The sequence below is a fragment of the Moschus berezovskii genome, chromosome 19, assembly GCF_049115385.1.
Source record: "Moschus berezovskii isolate FMDL1 chromosome 19, NW_MosBer_1.0, whole genome shotgun sequence".
Classification (NCBI taxonomy): Eukaryota; Metazoa; Chordata; class Mammalia; order Artiodactyla; family Moschidae; genus Moschus; species Moschus berezovskii.
The window spans coordinates 33,291,636-33,312,508 of NC_142478.1; the positions used below are offsets into that span (position 1 = coordinate 33,291,636).

The 20,873-nt window shown below is 35.6% G+C and overlaps 1 protein-coding gene across 2 annotated transcripts in view; it reads right to left on the reverse strand.

The window, feature by feature from the left end:
• Window positions 1-20,873, reverse strand: part of INTU (inturned planar cell polarity protein) — an 82,805-nt gene that overhangs the window by 25,956 nt on the left and 35,976 nt on the right. For both annotated transcript variants that reach the window (XM_088828033.1, XM_055405221.2), the window contains exons 4-9: window positions 19,160-19,363; window positions 15,014-15,132; window positions 11,845-11,934; window positions 9,044-9,121; window positions 5,714-5,903; window positions 1,835-1,888 (exon numbers count right to left, since the gene is read on the reverse strand). In XM_088828033.1, coding sequence (XP_088684159.1) covers window positions 1,835-1,888; window positions 5,714-5,903; window positions 9,044-9,121; window positions 11,845-11,934; window positions 15,014-15,132; window positions 19,160-19,363 — 735 coding nt within the window. The remainder of the gene's footprint in view (window positions 1-1,834; window positions 1,889-5,713; window positions 5,904-9,043; window positions 9,122-11,844; window positions 11,935-15,013; window positions 15,133-19,159; window positions 19,364-20,873) is intronic.

Consider the following 20,873-nt stretch of genomic DNA (forward strand, 5'->3'; position numbering starts at 1 on the left):
TCACAGAAAAAGCAAGAGAGTTCCAGAAAAACATCTACTTCTGCTGTATTGACTATGCCAAAGCCTTTGACTGTGTGGATCACAACAAACTGTGGAAAATTCTTAAAGAGATGGGAATACCTGACCACCTTACCTGCCTCCTGAGAAATCTGTATGCAGGTCAAGAAGCAACAGTTAGAACTGGACATGGAACTACAGACTAGTTCCAAATCAGGAACAGGAGTACGTCAAGACTGTATACTGTCACCCTGCTTGTTTAACTTATACATGATGTACAGAGTACATCATGCAGAATGCAGGGCTGGATGAAGCATAAGCTGGAATCAACATTGCCGAGAAAAATATGAATAACCTCAGATATGCAGATGACACCACACTTATGGCAGAAAGCAAAGAAGAACCAAAGAGCCTCCTGATGAAAGAAAGTGCAAGAGGAGAGTGAAAAGTTGGCTTAAAACTCAACATTCAGAAAACTAAGATCATGGCATCTGGTTCCATCACTTCATGGCAAATAGATGGGGAAACAGTGACAGTGTTTATTTTCTTGGGCTCCAAAATCACTGTAGATGGTGACTGCAGCCGTGAAATTAAGACATTTATCTGCTCCTTGTGAGAAAAGCTATGAGAAACCTAGACAGCACAATAAAAAGTAGAGACATTACTCTGCCAATGAAGGTCCGTCTAGTCAAAGCTATGGTTTTGTCCAGTAGCCATGTATGGATGTGAGAGTTGGACCATAAAGCTGAGTGTCGAAGAATTGATGCTTTGGAACTGTGGTGTTGGAGAAGACTCTTGAGAGTCCCGTGAACTGCAAGGAGATCAAACCAGTCCAATCCTAAAGGGAATCAATCCTGACTATTCATTGGAAGGACTGATGCTGAAGCTGAAGTGCCAATACTTTGGCCACCTGATTCGAAGAACTGACTCATTGGAAAAGACCCTGATGCTAGGAAAGATTGAAGGCAGGAGGAGAAGGGGACAACAGAGGATGAGATGGTTGGATGGCATCACTGACTCAATGGACATGAGTTTGAGCAAGCTCTAGGTGTTGGTGATGGACAGGAAAGCCTGGCGTGCTGCAGTCCATGGGGTTGCAAAGAGTTGGACATGACTGAGCCACTGAACTGACTGTAAAGAGAAACTCCCCTCATCTCTATTTGGTAACCTTGAGATACGGTTTAGACAGGAAAGGAGATCAATGTTAGATTCTTTCTCCCTAATTACTGTTTCACAGTATCACATGGGTTCCTTAGTATTCTCCGCAGTTGACCAGTAACTTTCTTTTTTCTTCAGTACCATTATAAACTTAGATATAGCTGATGTGTTTCAATCCAGTGCAGTTGTTATCCTTATAGATGTTAAAGTGGGAGTCTTTTCAAGTTGTCTCCTAATTACTTGAACCTTAAATTAAACCTAGTAGTTTTTGAAAGCTTCCTGGATGTCTGATATAATAAGATGTTGCCAAGCTTATCTTGTACATTTTCAGCCCTAAATCTGGATTCAGCCATTTCTCATAGGAGTCTTGGTTGCTTAAGTGAAAAATATTACTTATACACAATGGCCTGGGTGCTAGTGATGCTCTAGTGGACAGAGCTAGGAAATGTATTTCACTAGACAGAGCTAGGAAATATATATATATATATTTTAAATGATTAAAAACCATACTACCAATCAGTATAACATGTGTGGTCTTTCTTTCAAAGCCCAGTTATAAATGATACTGCATATAATGATTATTACATGCCTCCTTGGAAAATACTTAGAATAATGACTACTGATTTACAAAATAAGAAATAAACAATGAACTTTTCCTAAAATCCACTGCTTCTCTTACCAGTTCTGCAAAATCTGCGGCCTCCAAGTCACTCAATGCCGTGTCTAATTCCAACTATAACGGGAAAAAACAAAAAACACTGTAACACAAACATTTAATTTATATTACTTACTTTTTAGTACTGGCCATATAAAAGTGCTTAATTACATGTGCGTGCTAAGTTGCTTCAGTTGTGTCTGACTCTTTGCGACACCATTGTCTGTAGCTACCAGGCTCCTCTGTCCATAGGATTCTCCAGGCAAGAATAATGGAGTGGGTTGCCATTTCCTCCTCCAATAATTACTTGAAGAAGTAAATAAATCTCTCTCTCTCTCCTTTGTGTTATTTAAGGAATATCCCAAAATGGAACATCTTGCTTTTAAGCTTTGCAATTACAAAAATAAAATCAGTGTATATTAACATACAGGCTTTTTTCACTTACATCTTAATTATTGCAAAATGGGCTTCACTCTGTATTCAATGCAAACTAATTTATGAAGTTACAAAGCTGCTTTACAGTTTTGTCAGAAAAATTAACCTATTTTTAATCTTAAGAGGAAAATAAATCAATCTTGATATAGCCAATCTATTATGAATTGTTTATTTTTCTATTTTCTATATATTTCTCAACAGTTGGATCTTGGAAAATATCAACATTCTTCCCTGTCTCTTGCCTTTAAACTCTTTTGTATAAAAAGACTGTTAATCTTTATTCATGGATTAAATCATGAAAGCAAGTGTTCCCCTGGAACCTGGCACAGTTTAACTACCCTACAGAGTTATTAGAAAAATCTCTTACTTAGGATTTAGCTTCTGTTCCTATGGAATTTGCCTGAACTCTTTCATGTATTTGTCCTTCCCTGAAGCATTCAAAATTTTAAAGCAGAATATATTTAATCTGAGGTTTAATCTGTAATGCATATATATAAACTGGAAACTATTGATAGTTAAAGATTGTAGCATATATGGTATTTGTGAAAAATAATCCTTGTTTTTTATTTTTTTTAAAGGCCAAGGGCATTCTCTGCAGGACCGTTTCACAAACTGTGTCTTACTGAGATGACAGAAGCTTTGGAAACATTAGTCATGCCTCTCAATGCTTTTCACACAGTGTGACTTATTACTCATTTGTGACCTACATTTTTATGCATCTAGCAAATACTTCATGTTCTCCTTTTTGTGGCTATAGTTTCTGTTGTGAAAAACTACAGGACAAAAAGAAAATTACCTCCTTAAGATTTCTGATCACAGAAATGTCAAACAGGTTGCTATTCCTGCTACTGAACTCTATAGGCTAAAACACAAGGTTATTATAATTGCTTCTTCATACTCCTTAAGAGAAAAAGTAAAATATCTTTTCTCTTAATTATTCCAGTGTATCTTAGGGAAAAAAATTTTTTTTTTAAAGTCTGATACACAAAATAAGGAAATTCTCAAACACCTGGGAAAGAAAACTGAAGTGCAACCCCATCATATACTAAACTCAGAACAAGTATATTTTTCTCCAACTTAAAAGCAATTATTCCCACCTAAAATTTATCAGGTACAAATTACCTCACACACCTATATGTTTTTAACTAGATTTCTCAGGGCACAAAATTTCTTATTGTTTTCCATTGGAATATATATAGTCAATAAATCCTACTATTTTTTATCACAGTAAGAAATCTCAAAGGGAAAAGCAAAGCATGTGAGTTCTTTGAGTCTGCTGATAAAACAAAAACTTCAAGGATTACCATGTATTTCAAACTTCATTCATCAGAGACTTTTAGATCACTTTATCAGAGCATATCTATCTCTTTCCAAAAATATTATTCTTAATTCTCTTAACCAGACTACAAAATGGGAAAAAGTCTCAGCTATATCCTCATTGTTTCCCGTGTAGAAGTTCCACCTACCCAACTACACTGTGAACATCCAAAGGACTTTTCTGGATTCCCAGAGCACAGCACACATCTGAGTACTTGGCACAGTAAAAGCTGACCTCCATATGGAAATGTCAGACTCAGAAAGTACAAGTACAACTAAAGCTCTGGTGAGATAAACAACAGGTATGATTTGAGTCAAGATTACAGAATATACATCAGTTCACATAGCGATTTTTCAGTGTGATATTCTCTTAGGCTGATAAAAATAAAGTATACAGGGTGGGGGGTGGGAGGGAGGGTCGAGGGGGGCGACATATGTATGCCTATGGCAGATTGATGTTGATGTGTGGCAGAGACACAACACTGCGAAGAAATTATCCTCCAATTAAAAATTAGTAAATTTTTAAAAAATATATAATCCTTTTAATCAAATATATGCTAAGCTGAGGGGAATAATGTCAATAAAAAAGAAATCTGAATACAGGAAGAAGCCTTCACATGGAATTTATAAGACTGAAATAGGCTGTCTTTTTAAATGTCTTAAACTTCTGAGAAGGAAAATATTTAATCTTAATATATCCAAAGTCTAAAGACACTGCCCCTAAAAACATTTAGTCTTATATCTCTACTCTCACAGAAGAGACTATATACTTTGTGGAGAAAACATTTCTTTAAGTGAAGAGAGTCTTAGGGGAAAGAACTTGGGCAAAACTCATGAGATGATGCATGTGTGCTTAACTGCTCGGTGGTGTCTGACTCGTTGGAACTCCATGGACCACTTTCCAGGAAAGAAAACTGGAGTGGGTTGCCATTTCCTACTCCAGGAAAGAGATGGTGGCACCTCTGACTAATAAAATGGGTCTTGTGTCTTTCAGAAGAAAAAAGACCTCAGAATGGACATGAGGCAGACTTTGGAACCAGGGTCTTTCTCTATTAAATGTAAGGTTATCTAATTAAACTCTTTCTCTTATTGATGGGAGTAGAATTCTATATTTCATACTTTTCAGTATGGAAATGATTTAGGAAAATGATAATCATTGGCCTCAGATAAAAAAATGCAGGAGAGAGTTGACAGAGGCAAGGACAAAAAAAGAATATCAGAAGGTAAAGTTTCCTTTAAACATGCTCTAACCCCTCAACTCCCTCCAGTTATACAATATATAATACTACTTTCACAACTATAATTACAACAGTGTGCCAGGCATGACTCTAAGCATTTTATGTATTATAACTTCTTTATGAAGTAGATACTTTATTGTTCCCATTTTACAGATGAGAAAACTGAGTAAAGAGACTGATATATCAGTTTAAATTATTATTAAACTGTCAAAAGGCATAATTATTTGATCATATATTGTAGAATTCCATGAAGAGCAGAGTCTTGAATTGGGGTTTTACTACAACATAGCTTGTTTCTTCATGGACAAGGAACTGCTATGGCATGGTGCCTCATTAATACTGTTAAAAATGCTGTGGCTAAATATACTGTTGTTTATGACTATGTCTGAAATGAGTCTTTAATCATTCAGTCATTTCAATCAGTAAAGTTATTCTGGATCTAGAAATGACTAAAATCACATTGATAACCCTCATGAACATTACCTTTGGGTGAGCTATCTATGGGACAAGGCTAAGGGTAATTACAGATGCTCATGTAAACTAAGATTTTGGTATTATTCATGGAGTTTGTATTTTAGTTAAGAATATTTGTTAGCCAATCATTTCATCCACCTAACTCAATGACCCTGCATTATAAAATCAAAACCACAGAATTAAAAAGTAAGACACACATATGATTTTCAAAAAGTATTCCAAGTTTGAACAAAGCTTTAATGTTAAAGATAAGAGAACTAATTTTTATTTAGAAAGAAAAAGTTCACTGCACTGAACCTCCTACCATATCAACTAGTTGCCCTTTTAACTCTTACCCACAATCCTGAAAATAACAAAAAGCCTATGGGGAAGAAAAAGAGAGAAAATAAATAATTAACGGCAACTGGCTCTCATTCTTACTTATGACACCTAAGAGTACCTTAATTTCCTGGGGAAGTGTGAGCCACCGAACTCCAGGGAGATTATCTAAAAGTACTGCACTGGAAGCATCATACTGCTGTGTGCTGGGACTGGCACTCGAATGTAGTTTAGTGGGCTGAAGTGCTCTTTGAAAAAACAAGCTGAAAAAATGATCCAAACGAGGAACATTCTCAACCTGGCAAAAGGCACTGAAAAAACAAGAGCTGTAATGTTAGAACAACACATGGAAATGGTGGTCATCGCTTGGACAATCTTAAAGGGACTGGATCTTGCCCAACTACCTAGGCTCTCTTCCTTACTCCTCCCTTCTTGATAAGAATTATAGCCATAATGTTACTGATGGAGTGTATTAAGAAAGTCACCCTGTCAATATTTTTTACCCTAAAACTTTATTCTCAAATGCACTGGGCAGATAGTGCCATGGGAAAACCACAGGGCTAACACAAGTGGTATATGTAAAACAGAGTGGATTGAAGTACCCTTTTGGCAAAAAATGTCAACTTACACTTTTGATTATTCTCAGCCATTTACAACTCCCAAAATCTTTCAGTCAGCACAGGATCACAAAAAGATTTTGAGCTTTTAGAACAGATCTAACTGAATCCTATCACTGCTTTTCACTAGGTAGATCTCTCAGGAAAATCATCTAACCTTTCTCTGAACTTTTGTTCCCAACTCTAAAAATGGATAATACAATCTAACTCTCATGAAAAAGTACCTAGTATACAGTAAGTACTCATTATGCCTATTACTTACTGATAAACAGTAAACACATGATGAGCCTAAGTTATTTCCTCCCCTCTTTGCTAATGAAGGCACAGCTATTTAAAAACTAAAAAAAGAAAACCCCAAAAAACAACAAAAAAATTGGTTTCAATGATGTAATAGTAGTATAGCATTACCTACAACCATTCACTGGATAACACAATAACTGATATATACATATATATATACCATTAATACATCAGAATAATATGCATTGATTCATTCAACTAATAATTACTTGAGTGCCTACTGTTTCAGGCACTATTCTCATGCATGGAGGTACGGCAATAAAAATACCAAAACAAAAGACAAAGTCTCTACTCCTCTACTCTCTACTCCCCTGGAGCTCCCATTCTACTGGAGAATATAAATGATCAAAAAGTAAAAACATGAATTGTACAAAGGACTAAGCAGACAACAAGACTGTCTGAATGGGTGAGGTGACTGGTTGGCTATTTTAAATCAAATGGTTAGGGAAGGATCTCTGAGAAGGAACAGGGCATTTAAGCTGAGGTCCTGATGTCAAGAGGGTCTAGTGAGATGGAAGAGTACAAAAGCCAGGGTGGGAACAGGCTTGCCCAGGATGCCTGCAGAACAGTACAGAAAGGTGGTGGGGATTGAGATCTGAAATCAGAAAGGTATGCGGGAGCCACATAATAATGTAGAAAGATCATTCTAACTTTGGAAATTAAAGAGGCAAGAATGGAGGCAAGGTAATCAGGAAGTTACTGTAGTAATGAGCCACAGCAGTAGTTGGACGGGGTAATAGTGAAGATGGAGAGAAATGGATGGATTTGAGATTTGTTTTGGAGACAGGTTGATTAGGATTTGCTGACGGATTAGCTGGGAATGATGAAGGAAACATATCTTTAATTTGATCACAACACTAAACTTTGTTAAGGTATAATCAATTTTCTGTCGCTTACAGAGGACTAACCAGCTCACAACTTACAAATGATAATTTAAGTTTTTGACGTTTTAGTCATTTCATAATTTTTCACAATGGGCCTTTAATATCTTTTATAATCAGAAAACTTGTGATTAAAAAATTATTGCAAAATGACTGTTAATATTGTGGATCCATACTGCTTCTTGGTTTCAAGAACTCAGTGGATCTTGACATTTATTATTTTAGTTTGCCTTTCAAATTCTAACTTGGGTAAGAAAACTGCTTAAATTTGCTGACAACTTGGAGATGCTTCCAAATCAATGGAAGCTAAATACCAAAATGAAATTCAGAGAAATCAAGAGTCCCTCTGCCCTCAACCTACTTCACTGGAATTTATAGAACAACTCCAATTGCTTTATCTTCATATACAGAATTCATTACAGGAATTTAATCTTTGATCATCTCTAGTTTTTGAAAATAGAGATTCAGTTAGGGTAAAGCATAGCAACATTTGCTCATCTAGTATAAATTTAAGGAGGTAGTTTATAATCACCTTAAGAGTCTTTACTTTCATTGGTTAACATTTTTCTTACTAGTAAAAGATAAAAGCACTATATATGAATGCCCCACCTTTTGTAGTTCACACATTTGGAAAATGCTAATACATAATTGGATTTGAGAGGAAGGTGTCTCCCTAGAGGCTCCTGGAGGAAAATACTGCAAATTAGACAATTTCTCCAGATGACATCATCACAGAAAATTCCTGTAGGCAGCTCTGAGAACAGTGACAACAAAGCTGATACTACTATGGTCTGGAAAAGTGTATAAACTGTCTTTGGAATTTTCATATTGATATATTCTTAAGGCTTTAAATTAAAGGTACCATTTTAGCCCTCTGAAGTACTGGGAATTAAAAAAATCCTCCAAAGAGAAAAAAAAATCTAATTCTCACTCATAATTTTACATGTCAAATGTTAAATGACTACCTCAAATTTCCTCCTTCAGATCAAGAAAGATGTAGCACATACTGCGAGGTTAAAAAAGAAAGAAGCAGAAAAATATGCACACTGTGAGTTCACATGTAAAAAAAGAATGTATATATTCATATTATATAGACAACATTGGGTTGGCCAGAAAGTTCATCCAAGTTTCTCTGTAACACCTTGAGGAAAAAAAAACAAACGAACTTTTTGGTGACCCTAATATATGGAAGAATATACATGAAAAATAGTCAATTACCTTCTCTACTGTGTCTTTTATTTATTTTAATAGCACTTTTACTAAAAAAAATTTTTAAGGAAAAATATATTTTAGGATAGTGATTTGACAATGGTCTTATAATCAGAAGAAAACACAAAAAATTTATTTGAAATCTTCTTACTCTTTTCTGTATCTGTTCTGAAGAAATGCTCTTACATTTGCCTCTACAAAAATATATCAAATCACAATGTATTTGCGCTTCCATCACTATTTCACAAAACTTATGAGATCAAAAGAGAAGAAGCACTGGATCAAATGAAAAACTGCCTACAGCTGTAAAATAAAAGCCAGACATGAAGGGTGAGAAAATAAGAAAAAAAAAATAACTTGACAACCAAGGAACCTTATTAAGCACAAAAAGTAATTTAGAATCATATACTTAACATGTGAGATACAATTAAAAGAAGTACTCACCTGTCTAAAGAACCATACATAAATTTTAAGGTTTGGGCAACATCTTCTATCATATTCCTTAGCTGAGGAAGAGGTACTCTAATAAAAAAGCAAAATAACATCTGTTCACTTATAACAAAGACAATTGATTTCATAACAAAAGAAGCAGATCTTTATATATGTATATGAAAAATGTGAGAAGTATGTATGTTAACTATGAGTACAGCTGTGTAAAATGGTTGTTTCCTGCATAATCAAAAACTCTTGATGTCTAGATTTGGGGTACTAACATGGGTCAAGTACAAACTTTTATATCACCATCTACATGGAAATTACTTAATCCCCTTAGGATTTAATTTTCTTTATGTACAATGGGACCATAATCACTAAACCTTCTCAGGTTCATTTTGAGGATTAAATAAAAGTAATACATACAAGAAGTTGGTGCAATATCTGGGCCCATAGAAAGAAATGCAAATTCTTGACACTTTCCAGTAATAACTAAAATCTCAACTGGACCTCTAACTCTTGTGACAAAAAGACACCCCTTAATGAAAGAGAAAGGAAAGAAAGTAGGAGAAAGGAAAGAAATGGACTTAACACTTTCTTATTGAAGCCTTGGAGGAATTTTACAAAGCAGATCTTATTATTCCCATTACACCAATGGGTAAACTGAGGCTTAAGAAGTAACTTCTGCAAGGAAACCCAGGTAGTAGAACCTGCTGGTGGGCTCCAAAGTTACTCTCTCTACTACCTTACACTGTCTTCCTGGTTATGTCCTCACTATTCACTGCAGCCATCACAGTAAGATGATCTCCCCACCGAGAAAACACATGTTACTACTGGAGTATATGCCCCACTCTGTCCTCTGCGGGGCAGTGCTTTTCTCATCCTGATTGTAAAAGGTACAGTGATGAAGAAAGAAACATACAGACTGTGGCATTAAGACAGACAAGGAAAAAAAATCCCAGGGACGCCAGTTCAGTTACAAACCACATGCATGATGTTGGAGATACAGAGATGTACAAACTGACACTAAGGAGGCACTTGTGCATGATCTCTCAGTACTCTATTTCCCAATCAGAACAAATGAGAGCAATAATAACTACCTTTCACAGTCATGTGAAACAAGATGAAACAAGAAAAAAGAGTCTGCTACAGAGTGGTTGATATGAGCAGTAAGCCAGCTGGGTGAAGGGGTGGCTGGGACTATTTCTGACTTGAAGCTCAGGTTAGAGAAGGAGGAGCACCCTGGAATTCATTCTAACTTAACAAGCCAAGTTCTCTAGGAAGGAAACGACGTGAGAATTTAGAAGAGATCCCCTCCCCAACCCCACCCCAGTAATAAAGATTGAGAAAATGGCTACAGCATAATCTCCATATGGAGCAAAACCTTGATCCAGAGCTCAGCAGTGACAGCCCTTTTTTGGCTTCAGGGCAAAACCTGTGGACGCTGTCCCTTGCTGCCTGAATGTGAATGGTGGCATCACATGGTGACATCAGAATGTGGGAGAGCAGCCTGTGCCCACTTCTTTAGCTGGGCCTTCCTCTTTGCTCTCTAACGGCCCACACTACCTTATCTTACCAGTGTATTATCTGTATCTTTCCTTTTGCCTTTTGGGCTACTACAAAAGTCTAAAGGCACTACCCTGCCTTTTTTTTTACCTGCCACTACACTGTAAAGCATCTTATTCTGGATATTCTCCAATTTGTATAAACCCATACTGTGAAAACAACTCAGTTTTTCATTACACAACCCATGGCATAGGGCAGTCTCCTAGCAGGGTTCATTATAGTCCTTTCTTAGACAGAAAAATGCACATGCATGCTAAGTCACTTCAGTCGTGTCTGACTCTTTGTGACCCTATGGAGTGTAGCCTGCCGGGCTCCTCTATTGATGGGATTCTTCAGGCAAGAATACTGGAGTGGGTTGCCATGCTCTCCTCCAAGGGATCTTCCCAACCTAGGGACTGAACTCACGTCTATTATGTCTCCTGCATTGGCAGACTGGTTCTTTACCACTAGCACCACCTGGGAAGCCTGAAGGATGCACATTAGCTGGTTAAAGAGAACCATCATGTAATAGCACCCTATCCCGCCATGTGAACATTGTTTATTCTCTTTCTGTCCAAAATTAAAGACCCTTTTAAAACACAATCATTTAAATATTTTTCACCACAGCCTCCTTTGGAGTTCCTGTTTGTGATGGTAAAACAAGTCCACACATTGTTTGATACTCTTGCCCTTCAGTGTAGGCTGGATTTAGTAACTCACTTCTAACACATGTATAGATAAATGCCAGCCCGCTCTTATAGCCAACTATTAAGATATATTTCAAAATACTTACAAAAAGTTAAGAAGGGGACCATGATAAGACATACCATTAAAGAAATCACTTTAAAGTTAAATATTCATTATTTGGTCAAAGATGCTCAACATCAAGGCAAAACATCTTTCTGCTGACCTTTAGTTCTCCAAAATCACCAACAGGAAAAAGAACAAAAACTGTAAACATGCAAAATCCAAACCATGATACTTTCAAAAGTCTGAGCAGAGGACATGCTGATCTCAGCCACCTCTGTACTGGTCACATCTTAGAGGAAAATGTATTGACAGCCTTACTAATTAATCTAGGTGGGCTGCCCTGGTACCTTTCTGCACACCAAATGAACACAGGTAGCCATTAAACCAGTGCAGCAAACCTTTCAATTGTAAAACTCCCTGAATTGACCTTCTGACAAAAATGTCATCATTTTAATGAAAAAGACTTTATCAGCAGTATTTTAGAAACGAATTTAAGGTAAACAAAAATCCCAACTTACTCCTCGGCAGGCAGGCCAATTAACAACAGCCTGTCAGTTTCTTTCCAATAAGTTATATGAATTTGTTTTCCATTTAAAAGAACGGATGAGCTAAGGAAAAAACAGTCAAAATGAAATTAAGAATATCTTTAAATGTCATAAAATTATAAACAGTCATTTAGAAAAGATTACATATGGTATGATTTAAGAACTGCATGCTTAATAAGCAAATTTCTTGGCATATACCTAATTGCCACACAGAAAAGGCAAGGAATTGTACAACATAAACATATTTTAAAATACATACTTCAAAAAGCTCACAAAAACCTGGTCAAACAAAAGTAGACTCATTATAGCAAAAAACTATTGAAACTCTTTTGCTAACATTAATTGACTATATACACATTTTTTTAAGAAGAAAGCTTCCATCTCAGTGTGTTAACAAATTTTTACTGATTATCTATTTATGAACCTAATTTACTAAAAAAGATTACAAAGAAGTAAGATGTTGTCCCAGGCTCAAAACATGATCACTTAGTATGGGACACGTAAATAAGTAACCAAAATGTTGTCAGATTTAAACGTATTCTCAAGGAAACATTTGGAGTGATAGATATATTCATGATGGTGACGGTTACAGGGTCTATACCAATGTCAGAAACGGTCAAATTATATAGTTTACATATGTGCCATTTACTATACTTCAATTATATTTCAATTAATTTGGAAAACAATGTGTTCTAAAGAGAGATACAATAATAAACTATGGAAACAGATAATACGATTCAATCTTATAGTGTGGGTAGGTGGTGAGAAGGTATTTTCTTTGAAATTAAAATACGCCCATCAATCTTTATCTATTGAGTCCCAGGACATAGTGTACTTTCTATACTATAGTAGATGAATATATGAGATTTTTAAAAGGATATTAGTGTTGCCTTAATAAAGTTTAAAAAATGCATGTACTTTTAGACAAATATTATAGTCATAATTAATTTTACTATAGTTTTAAAACTGTATGCAACAAAAGACACATGTTGCTAAGGAATCCCTGAAATAATAATAATCTTCATACTCTTTCAAAAAAGTTTTTCCTATATATATTTACTGTTTTTCACATCTGATGATGGTTTAGTTGCTAAGTCATGTCCAACTCTTGCAACCCATGGACTGTAGCCTGTCAAGCTCCTGTCTATAGGATTTCCCAGGTAAGAATACTGGAATGGGTTGCCATTTCCTTTTCCAAGGGATCTTCCCAACCCAGGGACTGAACCTGCATCTCCTGCACTGGCAGGCAGATTCTTTACCGCTGAGCCACCAGGGAAACGGCTTCCACATGTCTAATCCATATCTTATCTAACAAAGATCTAAATATGAAGATCTAAATATCAAAGATCTAAAATATCTATACTTTAGAGAAAAATAAAATCCACATGGCAGGCAGATTCTTTACTGCTGAGCCACCAGGGAAGCTGCTGCCACATGTCTAATCCATATCTTATCTAACAAAGATCTAAATATGAAGATCTAAATATCAAAGATCTAAAATAAGTACACTTTAGAGAAAAATACACATGGAGAAACTTAAAACACATCTTCTTACTAAAAAGATTAGAAATGAGGCCTGCACCTTAAAAACATGTTAAGAGAAGGAAGCTAGTCACAAATAATGACGTTTCAATTTCTTTCTTACAAAATGTCCAGAATAGGGAAATCTATACAGACAAAAAGTAGATTAGTGGGTGCTTAGGGCTTGGGGGTGGGTAGGTGAGTGAACAGCTGAAAGTTACAGAATTCTTCTTTCAGATAATAAAAATGTTCCAAAGCTGACTCTGGTGATGGTTTCACATCATCTTCAAATATCAAAAACCATCCAACTCTATACTTTAAGTGGGTGAACTGGATGATGTATGAACCATATCTCAATAAAACTAAAAAAATTATAATGCCTATGACATGCTCTTATGAATGTGTGTGCTGTGCTTGGTTGCTCAGTTGAGTCCAGCTCTTTGCGACCCCATGGACTGCAGCCCGCCAGGCTCCATGGGGATTCTCCAGGCAAGAATACTGGAGTGGGTTGCCATGCCCTCCTCCAGGTTTATGAATGTGAATATATACTAAATGGAGCCTCGGTTACTAGCATTCTGTAATGAACTATATACATATACTATATTAAAAGTCCCAGAGTTAAATATCACTTTCATTTAGAAAAGCAAAAAATTCTTCCTGTTATCTTGCAGATCCTATCTATTAAGATCCTAGACAAAGACGTACTGTATAGCACAGGAAACTATACTCAATATTTTATAATTACATATTACAAAGGGAAAAGAATCTGAAAAAGTATGTGTATGTGTGTGTGTGTACACTGTGCTGTACACCTGAAATTAACACATTGTAAACCAACAATATACTTTAATAAAGAATAAAATCCTAAAGGTGTCATTTTAATCAGAAGATGGGAAAAGAAAAGCTAAAGTCTAGAAAATCCAACTTGATATTGTATCAGTATTGAAGGGCTCATAAAATTTGAGATAAACTTTTTTTTGGTAAAGTCCAAACTGTTGAAATATTAAGAAAAATAGTTTATAATCTGTAGATCTATTTTATGAAAAAAAGAAGACCTCAAAAACTTCGAACCCCCTCTTTCCATAAGTTAACTATAAAATTTCAAAGTCAGGAAATATTATAGATGATATCACCTTCTGAATACTCTTTCTAAAGGGTACGTGTATTGTGTGTTTTTCTATCATTGTTTTAAGAACATTTTAAACAATATGAAAAATTTGTATTCAGTCATCCTTATCAAACACAAAGCTATATTCAAGCAAGTCAATAATCAAGATACAATCATGAAAGAACCAAAACTCATCATAATGCCATGCTTAATAGAGATCACTTTTATGAAAATATTCTAAAATGCAGGTCATTAGTCTAATTTTGTTATGCAAAGTGTGCCCAAACACCCAGATCTACAGCTGTACTGAGAATCTAATTTTCAGCAGATGAGTAGTAGAAACAACCTAGGTAAGAAAGAAATTATCCACAGATATCATACCTGACATATAAATATTTCCATTATAGATACAAACGTATCTGTATAACAGATACCTGCATTAGTGTTTTGTCAGAACCAAGGTAAAGAACTTGAAAGAAAGAGAATTAAAGCTAAGTAACAGTCAATTATTACCTCGTAACTTGTGTCCCAGTTACACTTTCCAACATGTCACAGAGTGTGAGAAATATCCCTCTCACACTCTGGAGTTTCTGAGATGCCTCAGAAACTGGATAATGATAAAGGATTTCCTGCTGTTCAATGAAAAGAAACAGAAATGTCAATCCCTCTGAAATTTTCCAACCATAATTTTTTTCATGCCAAGTATAGACTCTGAATTAAGGAAAAAACAGAAAAACAAAAATGACTCCTTTCAGCTTTAGTGGGAGTTTTATGCAAACATAAGGAGAAAAGTATGCCTGGAATTTTAACACATTAACTAGAATTTAATATATACATTTAAAATAAGTTAGAGACTATCAAAATTGGTCATGATATATATGCTGAGTAGAAACTGATTAGTTGGAATAGTTAAAACCAATTACCAGCAATGCTTCAAATATTAATCTCCTTTACAATAAACTTAAATACTAACATTTATATTTCATTATACAGATATTCTTGTCTCCTATGGTTACATACGCACACAGATACTAAATGAAGCTTTAAGGAGTCTTTAATGACTTTCATTACTGACTTTTAAAAGATAAGCTTCATCTTTGCTAAAACCATAAAATTTTATTTAAACAGAAGGCTTTTATTAAACTTACAAAGTGAGAATACAAAATTAAAGTCATGCAGATAAGAAAGAAGTATTAACAATACAATAAAATCTTCTGTTTCAATTTGAAAGCATTTGCCTGTCATAAATTGAATTTAACCTTTAAAAGGGACATTTTAAATTATGGAAAACTAAATCCATAGGATTATTCACAAAACGCTTAATAGTTTTCTGTTTTCAAGAAGAGTATATTCCCAGGAAACAAATATTTTCATAACATTAAATAAATTTCAAAACCAGGATGTGCATTGTTAGTACTTTTCCATGAAGGGATGGCTCAATCTGTACCTCACTTTTTTGCTGTTACTTAAAATGTTTTTTTCTCTACAACAAATTAAAAGCAAGGAAAATAAAAATTTCTAGATAGAAACCATAGAGAATTCAGAGCAATTTCCACCTATGACATTCAATGGCAATATCCTTAAATATTAATATAACCATGACTGAAACCCAAACTTTTAAAATTGTATCTTTTCTTTGGTTCTCTCTCTAAAGAATGTTCTACACTTTGCTTTTGTCTCTCTTTAAAAGAAAGAATTATGTGGCTTGGAGTCCATGTCTTAGCAACTTTCATATTAGGATAAAATATAAATAATAACAAACTGGACATGTACTTACCAAGCACATTTAATATATGCACACTGCTATGGAAGATGTGGACTAAATACAGCCTGCTTAATAACCTGAACTTCTGGTAGTATTTCTAGTGTAAAAGTAATCACAAAACATTTTATCTCTAGAAATTAAGTCAAACACCTGTTAAGATCTTCTGTTATGTCCATTTAATAAATTGAACCTTAACTGGCAAACAGATTTACTGTATTTAGCCAAATACCAAACACCACTTTAAACAAATAACCATATAGTCTTTGATTAGTTTTTTTTTTAAAGTCCAAATCTTAGAACTTGAAGAAAACAAGCTGTTATTAAATATGTAACTCATATGAAAACAAAATGACCCTATGACATTTAATTGTAAAATAAGTAATACCAGAATACAAAGGTCATTTGAGAAAGTCTGCTCCAACCTCTGCAGCAACCAGCCCACAAAGCCTCACTATTCAAGACCTGGCAAGCACCACAGTGCCTAACCAACTTAATTAGCTGCGTTTTAAAGCACTTGTTAGTAGCATGCATTTGCAGCAGCTTCCACTCTGTTCAGTAAGAATAAAAAGCCTCTCCTAATGACAGTGTTGATACAGGGCTGTCAACAGACCGAAACCTGCTCCTTAGAGAAACATCGACACACTTTCCCATGGAAAGAAAGGCGAGGACGACAAAAGGCCTCAGCACTATCCTACTCCAAGACGGCCTTTAAAGATGCAGGGTGCTACCATCTCAGAAATATGCTGTGTGTTTTCTTTAGTACATGGTTAAACTTCTCATTTGTTCTAAAGATACAAGCGACTAGTAATATGTGCAGGAAATTAGAATTATCACCTCTAGGTCTCCATGTGTTCTTCAGAGCATAGCAAATTATAAAAATATGTGTAAGTCAGTTCTTTCCTTTCCAGTTCAGTTATTGGCTAAATTCTGACATATGAAAAAGCAACACAAGCAAATACACACTTTGAATAAAAATGGACTTGTCATTGACAGTATAGACTGGAAGGATTTCAAAAGGAAAGAAATGTAAATTAGGTCTAAACTTTAATGTGTCTATTTTTTAAAATTATTTATTTATTTTTTGGCAGCATCTTGCAGCATGTGGGATCTTAGTTCCTCAACCAGGGATGGAACCTGCACCCCTGCAGTAGAAGTTCAGAGTCTTAACCAGGGAAGTCCCGGTAAAAACTTTTTTGATTTCACTTCTGCTCAAAGCATTATGGTACACTAGGTGCTCTGAGAACCTTGTGCTGTAAAACAATCAGATTCATGGCCAAAACATACTTGTTGAACTGCTCAATATAAAAGAACTACAGAGATCTCCAATGATATCCTCTCCATACCCTTCCTTCAGCATTGCAAAGCAAGCTGGGGTTCAAGTAGAGGGGCAGAAGGACAGAGGCAAGCTGTCTTGAGGGCTGATACATACAATGTCTTTGGTCAGGACACTGAGCTTTGGGCCAATAGCTAGGTAGGTGAGTTGAGCCTAGGACCATCGTGTTAAACCCAGACCTTTGGGTGAGGCTGAAGTGCCGTTGGTCAGTGACAGAAGAAGCAGCAAATTCTCCTTGCAGGAAGACATTCCCCATTTAAAACCAAAGGACGCCCAAAGATAAAAATCAAGCAGCAAGTTTAGTCAGTGATATCCTAAAACATAACAATGTAAGCCACCACAAGTCAGAGTCCCCATGAGAAGAGGTCTGTATGAGATGCTTAGAGAAAGTAAAGAGTCACAGATAAGCAAGCAACAAGAGAGTATTAGGAATAGCCCAGCAGATTTGCATGTAAGTTAGTTAAAAACTTTTCAGGAATTTCTCAAAATAAAAATGGGACTGTTTAAACAAACAAATACCAGAGAGGTTAAAAAGCAGTTTGGACATAGCAGAACCAAGAAACTAAACACAGAAAATACAACAGATCTTGAAAAGGAATAACGGAGAGACATGAATTAATAGCAACTACAGAAGTCAGAAGACAAAGAGATACTGTCTTCAAACAGATTAGAGAAAAAAATTTTCTGTTTAGTTGGCATGACCAATGCCATGTGTTGACTTCATCCTCTTCTTGCCAACACAAGACTTACGAAGGAAGTATTACAGGAAGAATTACAAAACTACCTCTCAAGAAGGGTGAAAAAGGCAGCATCTGATAAATAACAACAAAAAGAATTCAGTGAAAGAGAAATGCCTAAAGTATAACTTTTATGAGGAAGAAAAATAATCAAATAAGGTGAGATATAAGAATAGTGAATTAAAAAAAGTAAACATACCTGCAAATTTAAAGATGATTCATATGTGCGAAATATGACACATAAAATATGAACTTTATGATATATAATTTATACATTCTGTAATATATAAAATACAATAATAAGTAGTAGTACCAGTAGTATAATTATGCTCAATTTGTAGAATTTTAAAAAATGATGGCACTTAACTACTGATGATGATAACATGTATGTGAAGAGGGGGAAACTGGAGTTAAGATGTACTAAGGGCTTTGAATTATTTTGAAAAAACGTTCAGATAGTGTTTAACTTTAGAATCTGTTAAGACAAATATCATGAGAAAATATTTAATCACAAGAAAACAGAAATAAGAACATACAGCAAGAATAATAATGATACAAGCAACCAAGTATAGGTTAAAAAATACCATGGAAAAAGCAGTTCAAATAGACATTTTTAAAGAAGATAGGGAGAAACAAATTCAAATATTCTAGTAATCTCTCTAAATGGGCTCCCTGAGCTTGTCAATGTGAAGACTACTGTGTGCAAGAGAGATACCAAAAACACAAGACACAGAATGGCTGAGAAAGCTTGCTGTGCATTCGGAAGTCTGCAAAAACGTCCTTGTCCTTAGTTTTTTCCTTTGCACTTCTGAGAAGACACTCACCTCTTCCTTTGATGTTTCCGAGTCAAGCTGTAGTGTGAGGTACATAACGATGTGAGGAGTGTTTAGAATATTCTGCTGGATACCTTCTACCTCTTCTCCCCACAGAAGTTTGACTAGATCACTTGTGTTCGACTGTGCCTTTTTTTGTCTTGGTTGAGTTGTTTCCTTTTTCATAGCATATGCATTTTCGAATGTCAGTTTCACCTTTAAAAAATTAAAATGTATTGATTTTATAACAAGGGAAAATCAGCAATGGTTTTCACAAAGAAGACTCTGTACATGCACGTTCACTCCAGTATGCATAAAAAGCATGTAGAGTATGGCCTCCTTGACGGCAGGAAATGTGTAATCTATTTTTATTTGTATCTCCAGCTCCTAGGACAATGGCTGGTACATATTACTACAAACATTTATTGAGTAAGAATGTATAAATCTCTGCACCTAAGTTCATTAATTGAAACTCAGTCATTGTATTTTAGGGACTTCCCAGGTGGTGCTAGTGGTAAAAAAAAACCCGCCTGCCAATGGAGGAGGATAAAAGACGTGGGTTAGATCCCTGGGTCGGGAAGATACCCTTGAGGAAGAAATGGCAAACCACTCCAGTGTTCTTACCTGGAGAATCCCATGGACAAAGGAGCCTGGCGGGCTACAGTCCACGGGGTTCACAAAGAGTGGGACACGACTGAGTGACTAACACACACACATTGTATTCTAATACAAGTATCTTGTATTTGTATTCAACAAACACAAGATATGCCATGGGAAAACAAAAGTTAGTATGAGCTGACAGTGTAATAAAGAGGAATACTACATTACAAATGCTAACAGCACTGACTCATCTGGGGAAATTAGCATGAAGAGTCAGGATTAAAAGCAACCTCGTACAACCAGAATTAGCTCTCCTTTCCAATGGTGATATTCAAATATTCTTCTCCTAGATATTCTTTGTGGTCTTTTAAAATAAAGGCTAACAAGAACAAAAACTTATCAACATGCTGTATCTTGAACGGTGGCCCTAAGAAGATTATCTATCTTATCAAGATAGTTTCAATTTCATGACTTGATATCAAATAAGATTGGTAAGAGTCCAGAATGTGGCCATTTTCCAGTTGTTGAAAGGTAGCTTCCACTTCTCAATTACCTTTCCTTGGAAAAGGAGATATGTGTCTAGATGCCAGCTGGCCAAAGATAACTTGCTTATCTCGAAGAAGCACCAGTGTATATCTTGACTAAAAGAAGTTGTCACTAAATATACTTAATTTTGTGTAACAAGGACATCATCACAAGCTGCTGCTGCTGCTGCTGCTAAGTCACTTCAGTCGTGTCCGACTCTGTGTGACCCCATAGATGGAAGCCCACCAGGCTCCCCCATCCCTGGGATTCTCCAGGCAAGAACACAGGAGTGGGTTGCCATTTCCTTCTCCAATGTGTGAAAGTGAAAAGTGAAAGTGAAGTCGCTCAGTCGTGTCCGACCCTTAGCGACCTCACGGACTACAGCCCACCAGGCTCCTCCATCCATGGGATTTTCTAGGCAAGAGTACTGGAGTGGCTTGCCATTATAGGCACAAAATATTCCTAATGTTTAAAATCTTATCAGAATACAGATAAGTCAGGACATTCTAATCATAACAATCTGTATAATTTTAAATTTAGACATTAAAGTGCAATGACTTTTTTAAATTAAATTTTAAAAATAAAAAAATAAATTCATGCT